We start from the raw sequence: 14,343 nt of genomic DNA, 5'->3' as shown, positions 1-14,343 counted from the left end.
AAGGCTGATCACAAGGTATGGTGTACAGGTTTAAAACAGGCCAACTGTCTACCATCCTTGTAAGAATGCAACCCTTAAAACTTTGGACTTCTGTGGGATTTCCACTCCTAACTCGGTTTTATATTACTGGAAATTCTACTGTATATGTATGAGACAAAGACATAGACTCAGTTGTGAGGCTTATAGTCTAGGTGAACATATACTTAACCACAATATTATCAAAGAAACAGACACAAAGCAGGTGATCTATGTCGAAAGCCAAAGTACACACAAGCAGTGGATGCTTTCACCAGCAACCGAATTCTATTCACTTACAGCTGGCTAGCAATCAATCTTCAAAGCCTGCCCAAACTTACTGAAAAAGATGATACTGTTACCTTCACCTGCTCTGACTATGGTGTACTTGAGAGACTGCTCTGGATTCTATCACTTTCCTCAAAAACAAGAGAAAGATTAATTGACTAAGCTGGGCTTTGTTCTGAATTTACTACTTAATGACCAAAACAGTTTCACCAGCTGTCGTCTCACAGAGTTTAGAGAAAAATCTGTCATTCTTACAATAGGGGAGAGTGAAAGCTGTTCAGGACGTGACCTGTCAGATTCATAAAGCTTCCTTCACCAGCTACTGTTATCCTGTTCCATGTTTCAAAGACAGCCAGCATGACTAGCACGTAAGGGCTGAAGAAAGCATATGTTAATACACACTGCAGAGATATTCCCTCACCGTACTGCTTCAGGAAGAATGGAGTATTTTACTTCTGTTGACTCAAAAACGGCAGACTACAGTTCAGTGAGAATTAATACTAAGAATCTCAAAAACTCTGCCTGCTTAGTAGCACTCTTTTATACAGTTGTCTGATTTTAACATAGTCCCACTCATTCTCAATAGGATCATGTGCACAAAAACTAATAGAATACAAGTGGTCACAGAGCAGTGGAAATGAGAGCAGTAGGGAATATGAAGCCAAGAAGGTAACAAGCACTGGAGAGTTCAAACAGACAGAACTCCAGCTTTCTCAGCTTCTGTAACACCGGTTAGGCCAAAGCCAAACAGAAGGGAAAGCGTTAATACATAAGCAGGGAAACACAGCTGCCTCTATGCAGAGCAGCCAGAGCCAGGAAGGTCAGCCATGAAGAAAACATGGCCCAGCTCAGCTGGAGCTGTGACTGAACTTCCAGGGGCAGTAGAAGCTCAGGCTCTAGGGCACATTTTGCTTTTACTTCTGCTCCTCCAGGTTCTAATTCCTCAGTGAGGTGAGAGGATCAAGATTTTTGCTTTATTTAAAAACTTGGGCTTTTAGAGTAATGGCTACATTGGCCTCAGAGAGCTTTTTACTTTTCCTTTGCATGGAAAAAAAAAAAATCAAACAACTTTTTTTTTTTTTTTTAATGAAGTATGAGATCCTTTCCCTTTTCTTTTGACAGCCTACTTCAGCCATACCATGGGGTGGATTTCCATACAGTTCCACCCTAGACTGACCTCCCCTAAATAGGCCAAAAGGCTTTTTAAACTTTAAAAAAGCCAAATTTTATTAAAATAAAAATCTGAACACTCACCCTTTCAAACAGAAGACTCTCCAAGCAACTAGATTGGAGGAATAAAAATGGTTTAGAAACCACTTCCCTCCACAGCCCATGTTTCTGTAGGGAGATACTTACTCCTCCTTCACTCCATCTTCCAAAAGTGCAGCAAATTTCAGAGCTCTTCTCTCCCCAGGATCCTCCCAGCCTACAGCTGAGGATCCTGCAGCTCTATTGAGTCCCACCCCAGCCCATGAGCTCTCTAAAAGCGCTCCCAAAACAGCTGTCTTACTCCCCTGTGATGAAGCCCACCTGAAGCTTTGTGACCCCGTTCCTTTTCTCTTTATAGCAGCAGCAGTTACAGAAAACTGATGGGCAACACCTATCTTCAGGTGGGCTAAGGTGGCAGACGAGCCGAGATGGAGGCTGGGCTGACTTCAGTCTCCTAAATTTCAGAGGACAATTCTGAATGACTCAAGTTTAACTTGATTCCAGATAAGCCTTAAATCAGTTTTTAATTACATGTTTAAGTTCTCTGCACATAAGGAGACTTTTGTGCATGTGTTCAGTGAAGATAAACACAAACAAGCACTCAAGTACTGCTATGATACTGAGACAGGTAAGGGTACCGGTAAACTTTCAGTCCCCAAAACAACAGCAGTTAAGCTAATTCACAAACATGGTTCATACTCTACAGCTTTTGCACAATAGCCTATGAAAGGAGCTGAGAAGTCCCAGAAAAAAACCAACAAAGGCGGATTGAGATCCCAATTCTTTTCATCCCACACGGCTGTAATTAAATCCTTGACTGGAAACCTATTCCATGCTTCCAGTGAGGCAGGCCTCCTGCCCTCAAGGGAATGGAAGATCTACTTGTCCACAAAAAGAGGAGATAAAGAGAGAGAGAGAGAGAGAGAGAATACACAAGAGAAAGCCTGTGCTAGTGACACCAAAGCTATTTAAGCAGCAGGGAGAAGAAAGGGGTCCTGATTCTGCAACTGCTTATGCATCTTCCATTTATTAATAATTTGGTAACATGTACAAACAATGTTAGGTTCTTAAGCAGCTTCAGCAGAAGAAAGTGGAAACAGCTTTCCATTACATCTATCTCCACACTGTCTATGTGGAAGAGCTTATTGTGCCTTCCCTGGGCTCATGTCATTTTTCATCTGTTTATCTACTATATCCTTTTCTTCATAGTAACAAGAATTCTGCTTCCAGAAATGGTAAAAGAGCAAGATTCTAACAGAGAGCATAGTGAGCTGTGGAGAAAGAGTTGAACGATGGTATAGCATGCACCTGCGTCACGTTCACATGTGCTAAAACTAAAACACAGCTGGTCGGTTTAATTTTAGGCCTACTAGCCTTGGCAACATCCTTTTTATCTTCAATGCCTAATTATAAAGCCCTAAGTGCCAATGTGGTTAACTGCTTCGGCACGGAATGTTGTTGTTTCACTGCATCCATGAAATGCATCCAATAGACTGGCCTTACTTGGCACACTGTTCTAATTCTCCACTCTTTGAGTACATAATGCCTAAACAGCTATTTCTTCATTACCATGTAAAGAATCTAAACTGTAATAAGTATTTTTAATTGAGTTTGGTGCAACTCAGACCTGAGACACAGAAAATGATGGGACATATATGAAAGACAAAGAATTAAAACTTGAACTGTCTACTAATTCCATCTATGTTAACAGGCACTAAAAAAAAAATCAGGCGGTGTATAGTTCACCCAGCCTTTTTCACGTTGCTCTTTAAAGGGATTTTGTTATTTATTTTCCTTCTAATGGATACTGTTCCAAAATCTCCAAAAAGATGGCAGACTTTGCAAACACACAAAAAAATTTTGCAGAAATTTCAATTACTATTTTCTCAGGATAGTGAAAAAGACGTAAAGATCACAAAAACACTAGGATCACTTCTAAAACATCACTGGCAAAATGTTTTGTTTCATTTTAACCTATAATCTGTAAAAGTAGTTTTGTAAATATTCTTAAAAAAAGGGAGAATACCAATATAAACTTCTATCCACAGTTCTTGAATTCTGCAGGCCTCCTTCACAGAATGCTTCCAGTTTTAGTATCAGCTGAATGGATTTAGTATTACTGGCTCCATGAACTGCTTCTAAAGACATAAATTACTTTCTTCTCCTTCAAAGAAGTTTCTCATAAATATCCTCAAAACCAACTCATTTTCTTTCAAAACTTTTCTTACAACTCTGTAACCCCTCTGCATATAGGACAGAACACTATTTATCAGGCCCAGCAGTCATACCAGTCAGTTACTTCCTTGTCCATTTCTGCCAGTCTGTTTATATGCATCTTTCAGTCTGTTAAATATTTTGAAAGCTAATGTCTTGTGTCAGGGACAAATATTATGCAATGTTAATACTATAAACTGTAGAGTAACACTCACAACAATGCAAAGGGGAAATGGTAAAAATTAATGAGAATGCTAGGTGATAAAATCTTACTCTATCCTGGCAAGAAAGTGAAAGGATAAATTCAATGCGGTTGTGTCTGCATAAAGAAAATAATTAGATAATGAGGAAGAAACTTACAAAATCTGGTCAGTAATTCTCTGACTCCGTTAATTTAATTTCTTTTTCCTACAAGTCTACGTGAAGGACACATGTAAGCTTCTCTAGACAATCATCTGAAGACAGGAGCTTTAACAGGTAGGTATTTGGAAGCCACTAACTCTCTCTCAGCAATTGTCCTTTCCTTGCATGGAATTCATTACCGACTGAAGTCAAACTCAATTACAGTACATTCAGATTTCCCAAAATCCCAGTGTTTCACTGATTTTTCAGCTACAACAGGATAAATGGCCACACTTCAGTGAAGAGTATATTCAGCTGGCTTTTTAGAGGAGGATAGGTCTACTGTATCATTAGCAGCACTACTACTGAATCCTGCCACTTCTAATCTTATTTTTCAACTTCAGCTCGCAGTTCAAACTTTATCATTGATGTTTAAAGCTTCAGTGAACCCTTTGCTGATGAAAAAGCATCTCAGTGGGTTCCACAAGGGGGTTCTGAAGGGGCTTCTCAGTTTTTCGTAAGGCTCAGACTGACATCTTTGTAAACATTTTTCATCGTTGCACATCACTTCTGTCTGTAAGGCAGACAGAGCAAAAATAAACAGCTGTTCATTACAAGCACAGCTGCACCACACTAATATGAGCTGAAACTACTAAGCGGTCTTCTTTGTACTTTCAAGGCACATGTGAAAAAGATTGCAAGTCAAAGCACCAAAAAGCCTTGAAATTGATGTATTTCTTTTTTGTGGTACAAACTAAGGGCAGACACTGATCCATCAACATGACAAACCCTCGAAAGGGGTTTGGGTGCTTTATTTTTCATAGAGCAAGGGTACTTTAAAGAACCTTTGTTCATTAGTGGGGTTGAGACTGCAAGGTTATTACAGTAAGGAGAAAATGGAACAATGCAGACATACTAAAATGAAAATTAGTTTAGTTGGTGATGGGACATTATAATGAATCTTAGATTAATAACTGAAAGGTGATTGATTTGGATGTCTAAGAAAGTGAAAGCTCTGACTGACACTCTTCCGCCTGCCAGTTTCAGTGTGATATTAACCCTCTTCTCTTCTACTTAGTGGTATGTTCACGCTGCAGCTCAGTGAGGACATAAAGGCTGAAGTTTCACCATATGGTCTGAGTCATATTAGGAACTCCCTACGCTGACAGGAGGAAAACCTGCTTCCCTCACCCATATCTTCCTCCCCACTCTTTGATGCACATTTCTGCCAGTTATCTGGGACAGAGATAACTCTGGGATCTGAATCACATAGAAGGCAAGTTCATTAAAACAAAAAAAATGTATATTTCTATAATCATAATATTTTTAATGGTTTTTACATACTATTAAATATAGTAATATAATCAATTATATATTTTATGTATTACTGGTTCATGAACTGAATCAGATCACTTTGCAATCTCTTGTAAGCAGGGAATATGGGAAGGAACTGTGTAGGTGGAAGTAAGTGAGGAGGAAGGCGGTGAATGAGGGAAAAAGAAAACAGGAAGTAAGGGAGAGAGGGACTCCTCATGGCAAGCTGTTAATTCAGTTCAGCTATAACATGGATCTGCTCCTTAAGAGCATACCTCTCCTCCAGCCTGCAAAATTTTCATTATACTTAAAGGAGCTTAGTATCTTCAGTCCATCATCTCACTGGAAAACTTTACTGAAGCTGGCTAACAAGTTTGGAAGTTCTTCCGGAAAGAAAACCTGAAGGACACAGTGTGGCCACATGACCTCATTTTCTCTAGGAGATGTTCTTACGAAATGCAGTTATGCAGGAGACTAAAACATGTGCTAGTTCATATGTAGAACCAACACTGAACTGATTAAAATGGCTTATTTAAAGATGGGAATAATCAATAGAGGTGGAGATGCAGCAGTGATACCTGAAGGGAACTCCTCTGTCAAACACAGTTAATGAACAACTAATCTGAAAATGCAGGGAACAAATTCCATTGAAGAGAGGGAACAATGTTTAACACTAAGTTATGTACTAGCTCATGTTTAATCACTTTACTGCCATCTTCTAGAGTAAAAAATTCTAGAGTAAAAAAGTAAGCAATGGACTTCCATCAGTCTTACACCATGAAAGTAAGATGAAGAATGAGAACAAATGTATGTATAACAAAATTATATTATTTCTGCTATCATGACAAGAGTGACTGTCTGGTTTAATTTTTTTTTTAAATTGAAGCAATATGAGAAAAAGTTAATGAAATATTTTTAAAATTCGTGATCATCTTTCAGTCATAGTTGTTATTTATGAATGAATCCAGCATTTCAATTGTTTTTACCATCATAATTTGATGGAACTGCAGTGAAACATTAAAATGTTATTTTGTAATGAAGAATGTACAAAGATTAACTATAAGTGACACACCAAGCTAATGTCTATTGTCCAAAAAAAGAAGAGGTTTACTCTGAAATTCAGATATTCAACTACTTATTTTTGTGCATATGGTAAAGAAGAATTTTGTCTTTTTAATTCAAAAGACTACTCTTCTGTATAAAGAAATAATTAAAGAGTAGAAATTACTATATATATTAATTCTAAGTTGTCTCTAACAAATGTGTAATATGACTTACCTTGAAGTAGAGCTGCAATTTGGAGTGACTGTTGAGATGGATGTTCTTTAAGAATATCTAAAACCGTTCTACCCAAACTGTCCTTTATGTTGGTATCAATTCCTGAAAAAGAAAATGATCTGTGGTGGAATTTTTAACCCCAAGTACTTCAGATTATAAATGTGATATATCAAACTTGATCATCTGGCAAATTGAATGCAAGCAGTTTTACAACTGTAGCAGATTAACAGCTGTGTTACAGTTGAAGTATAGCATCCATTTCTGTTTAAAGCTTCAGTAGCCTAAAATTCACATGCTGACATGGATTGTTTTTGTCATGTTTCTGTAACCCATGGGGATATAAAGTAAGCTTCTTAAATCAAATTTGGGATTATTTTAACAGATTGTTCCTAAGAAACAGCCATCCTGAAAATAATATTTTATAAAATCAAGAACTTCTCTAAATGGTTTTCCTACATTCCTGGATTCTAATTCTCCCCAAACTGCTCTGATTCATTGGGGATTTTCTAGTCCATAGTACCAGTATGTGTTTTGGGAGCAATACTGAAAAACTTATTAAGCTCAAAAGCTTTGTACTTCTTGGCAACACGTTAAAAATTCATGCTCCAAGTAGACTGAAATACCCATATGCAGTATCAGGGCTCTGAGCACAGCCAGAGCATTTCCTCACAGACTGTTCAGACTGTTGACAAAGTAACTGTTTGACTCCAGCTGTGAAGGTAACTACAAGTAAGTTTGAGGCTTATCCTGGATAGGCCTCAAAGAACCTGATGTCCATGATCATATAATCATAAATTAATAATATGATTTGGGTTGGAAGGGACTTTAAAGATCACATAGTTCCAACCCCTCCAGCCATGGGCAGGGACACCTTCCACTAGACCAGGTTGCTCAAACCCCCATCCAACATAGCCTTGAACACTGCCAGGGAGGGGGCATCCACAGCTTCTCTGGGCAACCTGGTCCAGTGCCTCACCACCATCATAGTAAAGAATTTCTTTCTTATATTCAATCTAAATCTACTCTCTTTCAGTTTAAAGCCATCACCCCTTGTCCTATCACTACATGCCCTTGTGAAAAGTCCCTCTCCAGCTTTCTTGCAGAACCACTTCAGGTACTGGAAGGCCACAGTAAGATCTCCCTGGAGCCTTCACTTCTCCAGGCTGAACAGCCCCAACTCTCTCAGCCTTTCCTCATAGCAGAGGTGTTCCAGTCCTCTGATCATATTCGTGGCCCTCCTCTGGACCAGCTCCAACATGTCCATGTCCTTCTTATGATAAAAGCCCCAGAGATGGATGCAGGACTCCAGGTGGGGTCTCACAAGAGCTGAGTAGAGGGGCAGAATCCCCTCCCTTGACCTGCTGGCCACGCTGCTTTTGATGCAGCCCAGGATACAGTTGGCTTTCCGGGCTGTGAGTGCACATTGCCAGGTCTTATTGAGCTTCTTGTCAACCAGCACCCCCAAGTCTTTCTCCTCAGGGCTGCTCTCAATCCATTCTCTGCCCAGCCTGCGTTTGTGCTTGGGATTGCCCCAATGTGTGTGCAGGACCTTGCACTTGACCTTGTTGAACTTCCTGAGGGTCACACAGACCCACCTCTGAAGCCTGTCAAGGTCCCTCTGGATGGCATCCCTTCCCTTCATCATGTTCACTGCACCACACCCCTTGGTGTCATTGACAAACCTATTGAGGGTGCACTCAATCCCACTGTCTATGTCGTCGACAAAGATGTTAAACAGCACCAGTCCCAAAACCGACCCCTGAGGAACACCAGTTATCACTGGTCTCCACTTGAACATTGAGCCATTGACGGCAACTCTTTAAGTGTGACTGTCTAGCCAATTCCTTATCCACTGAGTACTCCATCCATCAAATCCCTGTCTCTCCAATTTAGAAACAAGGATGCCATGTGGGACAGTGTCAAATACTTTCCACAAGTCCAGGTAGATGACATAAGTTGCTTTTCCCTTATCCACTAATGCTGTAACTGCGCCATAGAAGGCCACCAAATTTGTCAGGCTCAATTTGCCCTTAGTGAAGTCATGTTGGCTGTCACCAGTCGCCTCCTTATTTTCCATGTGCCTTAGCATAGTTGCCAGGAGAACCAGTTCCATGACCTTGCCAGGCACAGAGGTGAGACTGACTGGCCTGTAGTTCCTTGGGTCTTCCTTTCTACTCTTTTTAAATACGAGATTTGTTTCCCCTGTTTCAGTCAGTGGGAACTTCACCGGACTGCCACAGCTTCTCAGATATGATGGATAATGGCTTAGCAACTTCATCCACCTGTTCCCTCGGGACCCACAGATGCATGACATCTGGTCCCGTGGACTTGTGCACCTTCAGGTTCCTTAGATGGTCTCAAACCTGATCTTCTCCTACAGTGGGTGGTTCTTCATACTCCCAGTCCCTACCTTTGCCTTCTGTGACTTGGGCAGTGTGGCTGGAGCACTTGCCAGTGAAGACTGAGGCAAGAAAGCTGTTGAGTACCTCAGCATTCTCCACATCCCAGGTAACCAGGTCTCCCATATCCTTCTGGAGAGGGCCCACGTTATCCCTAGCCTTCCTTTTATCAGTGATGTACCTATAGAAGCTTTTCTTGTTGCCCTTGACATCCCCGGGGCAGCTTTAATTCTGTCAGAGGTTTAGCTTTCCTAACCTGATCCCTGGTTGCCTAGTTTCTCTGTATTCCTCTCAGGCTACCTGTCCTTGCTTCCAGCCTCTGTAGGCTGCCTTTTTGTGTTTGAGTTTGTCTGGGAGCTCCTTGTTCATCCATGCAGGCCTCCTGGAGTTTTTGCCTGACTTCTTCCTTTGTTGGGATGCATTGCTCCTGAGCTTGGAGCAGGTGATCCTTGAATATTAAGCAGCTTTCTTGGGCCCCTCTTCACTCCAGGGCATTATCCCACGGTACTCCACCAAGCAGATCCCTGAAGAGGCCAAAGTCTGCTCTCCTGAAGTCCAGGGTAGTGAGCTCGCTCTGCACCCTCCTCGCTACCCTAAGGATCTTAAACTCCGCCATTTCATGGTCACCGCAGGCAAGGCTGCCTTTGAGCTTCACAGCCCCCACCAGCCCCTCCTTCTTGGTGAGAACAAGGTCCAGCATAGCACCTCTCATTATACTGCATGACTCTCCACTTTTTTCTTATAGGAGCTATTTTGGAAATGTTTGCGTTATGGTAGAAGACTGAAGTTGTTTTTTGGTTTAGATGCACTTTCATAAAAAGTAAAGGCATGAAATTTCCCAATGAACAGAATGAGTTTCTTCTCAGGATGCTGAATACGGGAAAACAGGGGAAGCAGGATCTATAAGGACATTCTGCCAGCATGGAAGGATTTCTCTACTCACCAGGAAAGGCTGAAGTTCTTGCATCTCCTGACTTGGCAGAGAGTTTCCTAGTTTGTTTTGTCAGAAAGAGACATTTGTTTTTTCACTGAAAATAAAGCCAAAATACTACTCGGCTGATTAGCAGTGGCAGCTGATTTTCAGAGGCCAGAGACATCAACTTACACCTTTCCTTTGCAGTAGCCACTTATAACATCTTCTGAGTCTTTTTTGAAGCAGAACTAGAGAAAAGGGGATTGTTAGATAAAAAAGGCAGAAGGTGGGGAGTGTTGCAGAAGTGCAGAGCACTTGGGGTTGAAGGAGTTCACAGTGAAGATTCTACTCCACTGTCTTGTACAACTACTGTGGCAGAAGCTATAATGTGTAATCATCTATATGAGGCATACTTTATCTGTGGTCAGCTTCCTATGTTTGTGTGATGTTCTCCAGACCTTCCTCTTTAAGGTGAATTAATTTTAAAAGGCCCTGCCCAAGGTGAAGATCCCTTTCTGCCTCCTTCTTTTTCATCCAAACAGGAAAGCGTCTTGGAAGGACCTTTTTTTATCTGAAAACAGATCTCAGATCAGGTATGCACTAGCTGAGATTCAGATGAGGAGCTGTGAGTAGGACATACTTCTTTTGAAATATATAACCCCATAAGCACTGGTAATAAAGATCAGTGAGATCCCTCAGTGTAATGGAAGTTCACACATCTCAGAGAAGTAATTTCTAGACATTTTTTCATTGGTCTTCTCATTTACCTGAGAACACAGTTGTTTAGATGAGTAATTTACCTGCAACAATTCTGAAACTGTTATTATGTAGTAGATGGGTTTGTTGGGACTCTATATCCCTCTCCCTTCAAAAGGACAAATGCAATTCTTGGAGACACAGTGCCTTCCCCGTTCTTCAGAGGCACTCAAAGTTTATCCAGGAAATGAAGGAGCAAGCAGGATGGTGTGTTTGTTAGGAATAGCTAAGTGAAGGAAATAAACGTGAACACGAGTCTTCAGGCCTCTAGATGAAAGAATATTCTTGGCTGTCTTTCAGAGTGTAATAACAAAATTTGATGTTCTCAGAATACATTTATTCTCAGAATACAGTGGCATACACTGAGTCATACATGGAATTTCTGAGTCTTAGTGAAAACATTCCTTTTGTTCTGTTCTCAGTGTACAGTACTTTCTTATTCCAAAAGAACACTGTTTTAAGGAGATGTACATGTGATTAGATTTGCAAAGGCTGAGAAAGATAACAGTAATTTGTACAACTAAAATTTGGCAAAGCATACATCAGATTAGGAATATTAAGGATATTTGTTCAGTGTTTCCTTGAAAATTAGATTTACCTGTTTCAAGCAAAATGCGTACTACCTCCACCTTTCCAAATAGGGCTGCTTCATGTAGTGCGCTCCCTTTTTCTGTCTAGAAAATAAAAATATTGTGACATTTAAAATGCAGATTAAAATACCAATGAGTCTTCTTGAAAAGAATACATTTTGAAAAGAAGTATTTTTCCCCTCTATTTTATCTGTACATAAAAAAACATTGAATGGGCAAGAACAAATACTACCATAATTTCTTTTTATTATTATTCAAGATAACAACATAAATGCTGTCAGTTCTACTATAAAAATTAATAACTTTATAAGAAAATATAATAGAGATGTAATGCAACTCCCAATTAACAAGCCTGCATTTGTGTAAAATTTCTAAACTTCTATTACAGGCAGTGAAAATCTAGTCAATACCATCAGTGGAACATAGCTGTTCAGCAGAGCCAACCAGTTTGCATGTGGACATCTACACTGTGGCGTTTTAATCTGAAAATGGACCACACCCTAGAAGGCCAAATCAGTTGCACAGTGAGAGATGGCCTAGGATATCCCACCTGGCCTCCAGCTGATGTTCCAGTTGATGCTCACATTCAATCTGCATCATATCTGCCCAATACAGACATCTTGGATACCCTAAGGCACCTCCAACAGCACTAGATGCCTATATTTAGATCATTTAAATTCTACCTTAGATGTCTGTGAGCCTGATTTCACAGATTCAAATAAAATTTACAGTACTGAAAAACAAACTACCTCTCTTAACAAGCTACTTTTCTTATTATTTTCTACTGCTGACTGTTACTGAAAAATCTGAAAAGAATGCCTTTCCATACAACAACATTAGCATTAGCTAAAGCACTACTAGATCTCACTGAATCTCTGTCTCATCTCCTTTTTTTTTCTGATAGTAAATCAGATTTTGAGTGTTTTTCATTTGTGGGCAAATGTTAAAGGTTTACTGCCTGAATTTGTTTTTTCTGTATTTGAGCCAAATGCACTATTGTCATGCTCACTATGGTGTAAGGACTTTAAAGACATAAAAAACTTAACTCTGAAATGACTAGTGATTCATTATTTATTAGTTGTGTCCGAATGCGCTAGTGCTACAGTGATGCAATGACAGGATATTTAGAAGTAATCAGAGATCCTGAGATGGGAAGTGAGCACACATTAAGTGTACACGTGCCCTACTAATTGAGCCTGAAAACTCTTTGTTATGTCCACAACGGGAACATTTACTTTTTATCTTTCTTCATACTTAGTAAATGGACGTATAAAGTAGAGCATGCCCAATGTCATTTACATCCAGCACATGAGGTATACTAACAGTATAACGGAAAGGAGAAGGAAGTCAGTAAGAGAATATACATAAGAAACTCAAAACAATTTCTAATCTTTCCATTTTCAGAAGCAATCTGGATGAACATTCCCAGACTCATTCTGAACAAGAAGACTAAATGTTCAGATTTACTTAAAGATAGTTTCAGAATCCTTTACTCAATACCTACTGGAGTTATCAGGTAACTGCAATTGACTTTAACAGTGGATAAGTCTGCAATGACACTGCAACCACAAAGGTACATACAGAGCTTAAGGTGCAGCTCAGAAACTTCTGGAAATCAAAACAGTTTTCAGAAAAGTCACTGATAGCCATAGGTCTGAGTACTGAAAAAGGCTTGACATTAGCAATCTTGAAAAAGGCTTTGACACAGGCTATTATCCTCTTTGGCATTTGTGTGGAGTTGGCATTTCCTTTGGATTGGTCACTTACTGACATGAATAAACCTCAAGACTATTGAGTGGGTCTGGTAATTTTAACATAGAGTCATCAGGGATGTGAGGTATAGCTTTGACTCCCAAAATATTTGACTTTGGAAAGACACATGGTGAAATTTGAAAAGCCACAATGGGGAGAAGTCTGGCACGGTAACCTGCCAGAGAAGAACACCAAAATAGGGGCTGAATCACAACTGAAGATTCACTGTTTTGAGAAAAAAGGAATGTCTCTCTCATATTTGAATGTATTCACTACAGTTGAACATATTCTGACATATTTGAACATGTGCCAGCAACGTGCCCTTGCAGCAAAAAAGCTAATGATATACTGGGCTGCACTAGGAGGAGTGTTGCCTGCAGGTCGAGGGAGGTCCCTTCTATTCACCACTGATGAGGCCACACCTGGAGGTCTCTGTCCAGTTCTGGGCTCCCCAGTATGAGACATCCAGGCAGCTACTGGAGAGAGTCACTAAGATGATCCAGAGACTGGAGCATCTTTCCTGTGAGGAAAGGCTGAGAGAGCTGGGACTGTTTAGCCTAGACAAGAGAAGGCTCTCAGGGGATGTCATCAATGTGTGCAGGTATCTGAAGGGAGAGTGTAAAGACTGAGCCAGGCTCGGTGGTGTCCAGTGACAGAAGTGGTAATGGCGGAAACCTGAAACACAGGAGGTTCTGTCTGAACATAAGGAAACATTTTTTGCTGTGCAATTCACTGAACCCTGGTACAGTTTGTCCAGGAAGCTTGTAGAGTCTCAGTCCCTGGAGATTTTCAAAAGCTGCCTGGACATGGTCCTGGGCAACCTGTTCTAGGTGACCCTGCTTGAACAGAGGAGTTTGACCAGATGACCTCCCAAGTCCTCTTCCAAACTCAAGAATTCTGTGATTCTGCCAGGGATAATAATTAGTAATGTATACACCAACAATGAAATACACAGAGGTTCGAATGTTACAGGAGGGCTGAGCACTAAATTTTAGCCCTACCAAGGACAAACTTCAGAGATGGGAACAGGCTGCACCTTGACTGAAATTGTAGAGATCATTCTGTATTAATAAGGAACCCTTTTTAATAGAAAAAATGGACATACTTTAGTGACAACAGCTAGCTAGAATCCACTGCAGTGGCGTGATCTAACACTGAGAATGATTAATGTTCTGGCAAGCTGAATCAACAGCTTTGAGGACAAGGAAGAGGATCTATCCTCAGACTCTTCATTTAAGGTGTGGAAAAGATGCTGGTATGATAATTGTCAGAA

General features: G+C 40.3%; 1 protein-coding gene across 12 annotated transcripts in view; it reads right to left on the bottom strand.

Annotated features, from left to right (window-relative positions):
- The window catches only part of ANKS1B (ankyrin repeat and sterile alpha motif domain containing 1B), a 457,460-nt gene that overhangs the window by 370,118 nt on the left and 72,999 nt on the right, over positions 1–14,343 (bottom strand). For all 12 annotated transcript variants that reach the window (XM_075427661.1, XM_075427668.1, XM_075427657.1 and 9 more), the window contains 2 exons: positions 11,327–11,402; positions 6,661–6,762 (listed from right to left, as the gene is read on the bottom strand). In XM_075427661.1, the coding sequence (XP_075283776.1) occupies positions 6,661–6,762; positions 11,327–11,402 (178 nt within the window). The remainder of the gene's footprint in view (positions 1–6,660; positions 6,763–11,326; positions 11,403–14,343) is intronic.

This window comes from Opisthocomus hoazin, chromosome 8, assembly GCF_030867145.1.
Source record: "Opisthocomus hoazin isolate bOpiHoa1 chromosome 8, bOpiHoa1.hap1, whole genome shotgun sequence".
NCBI classification, from domain to species: Eukaryota; Metazoa; Chordata; class Aves; order Opisthocomiformes; family Opisthocomidae; genus Opisthocomus; species Opisthocomus hoazin.
The sequence above is the reverse complement of the archived record's forward strand: the minus strand, read 5'-3'. Positions and strand labels throughout refer to the sequence as shown.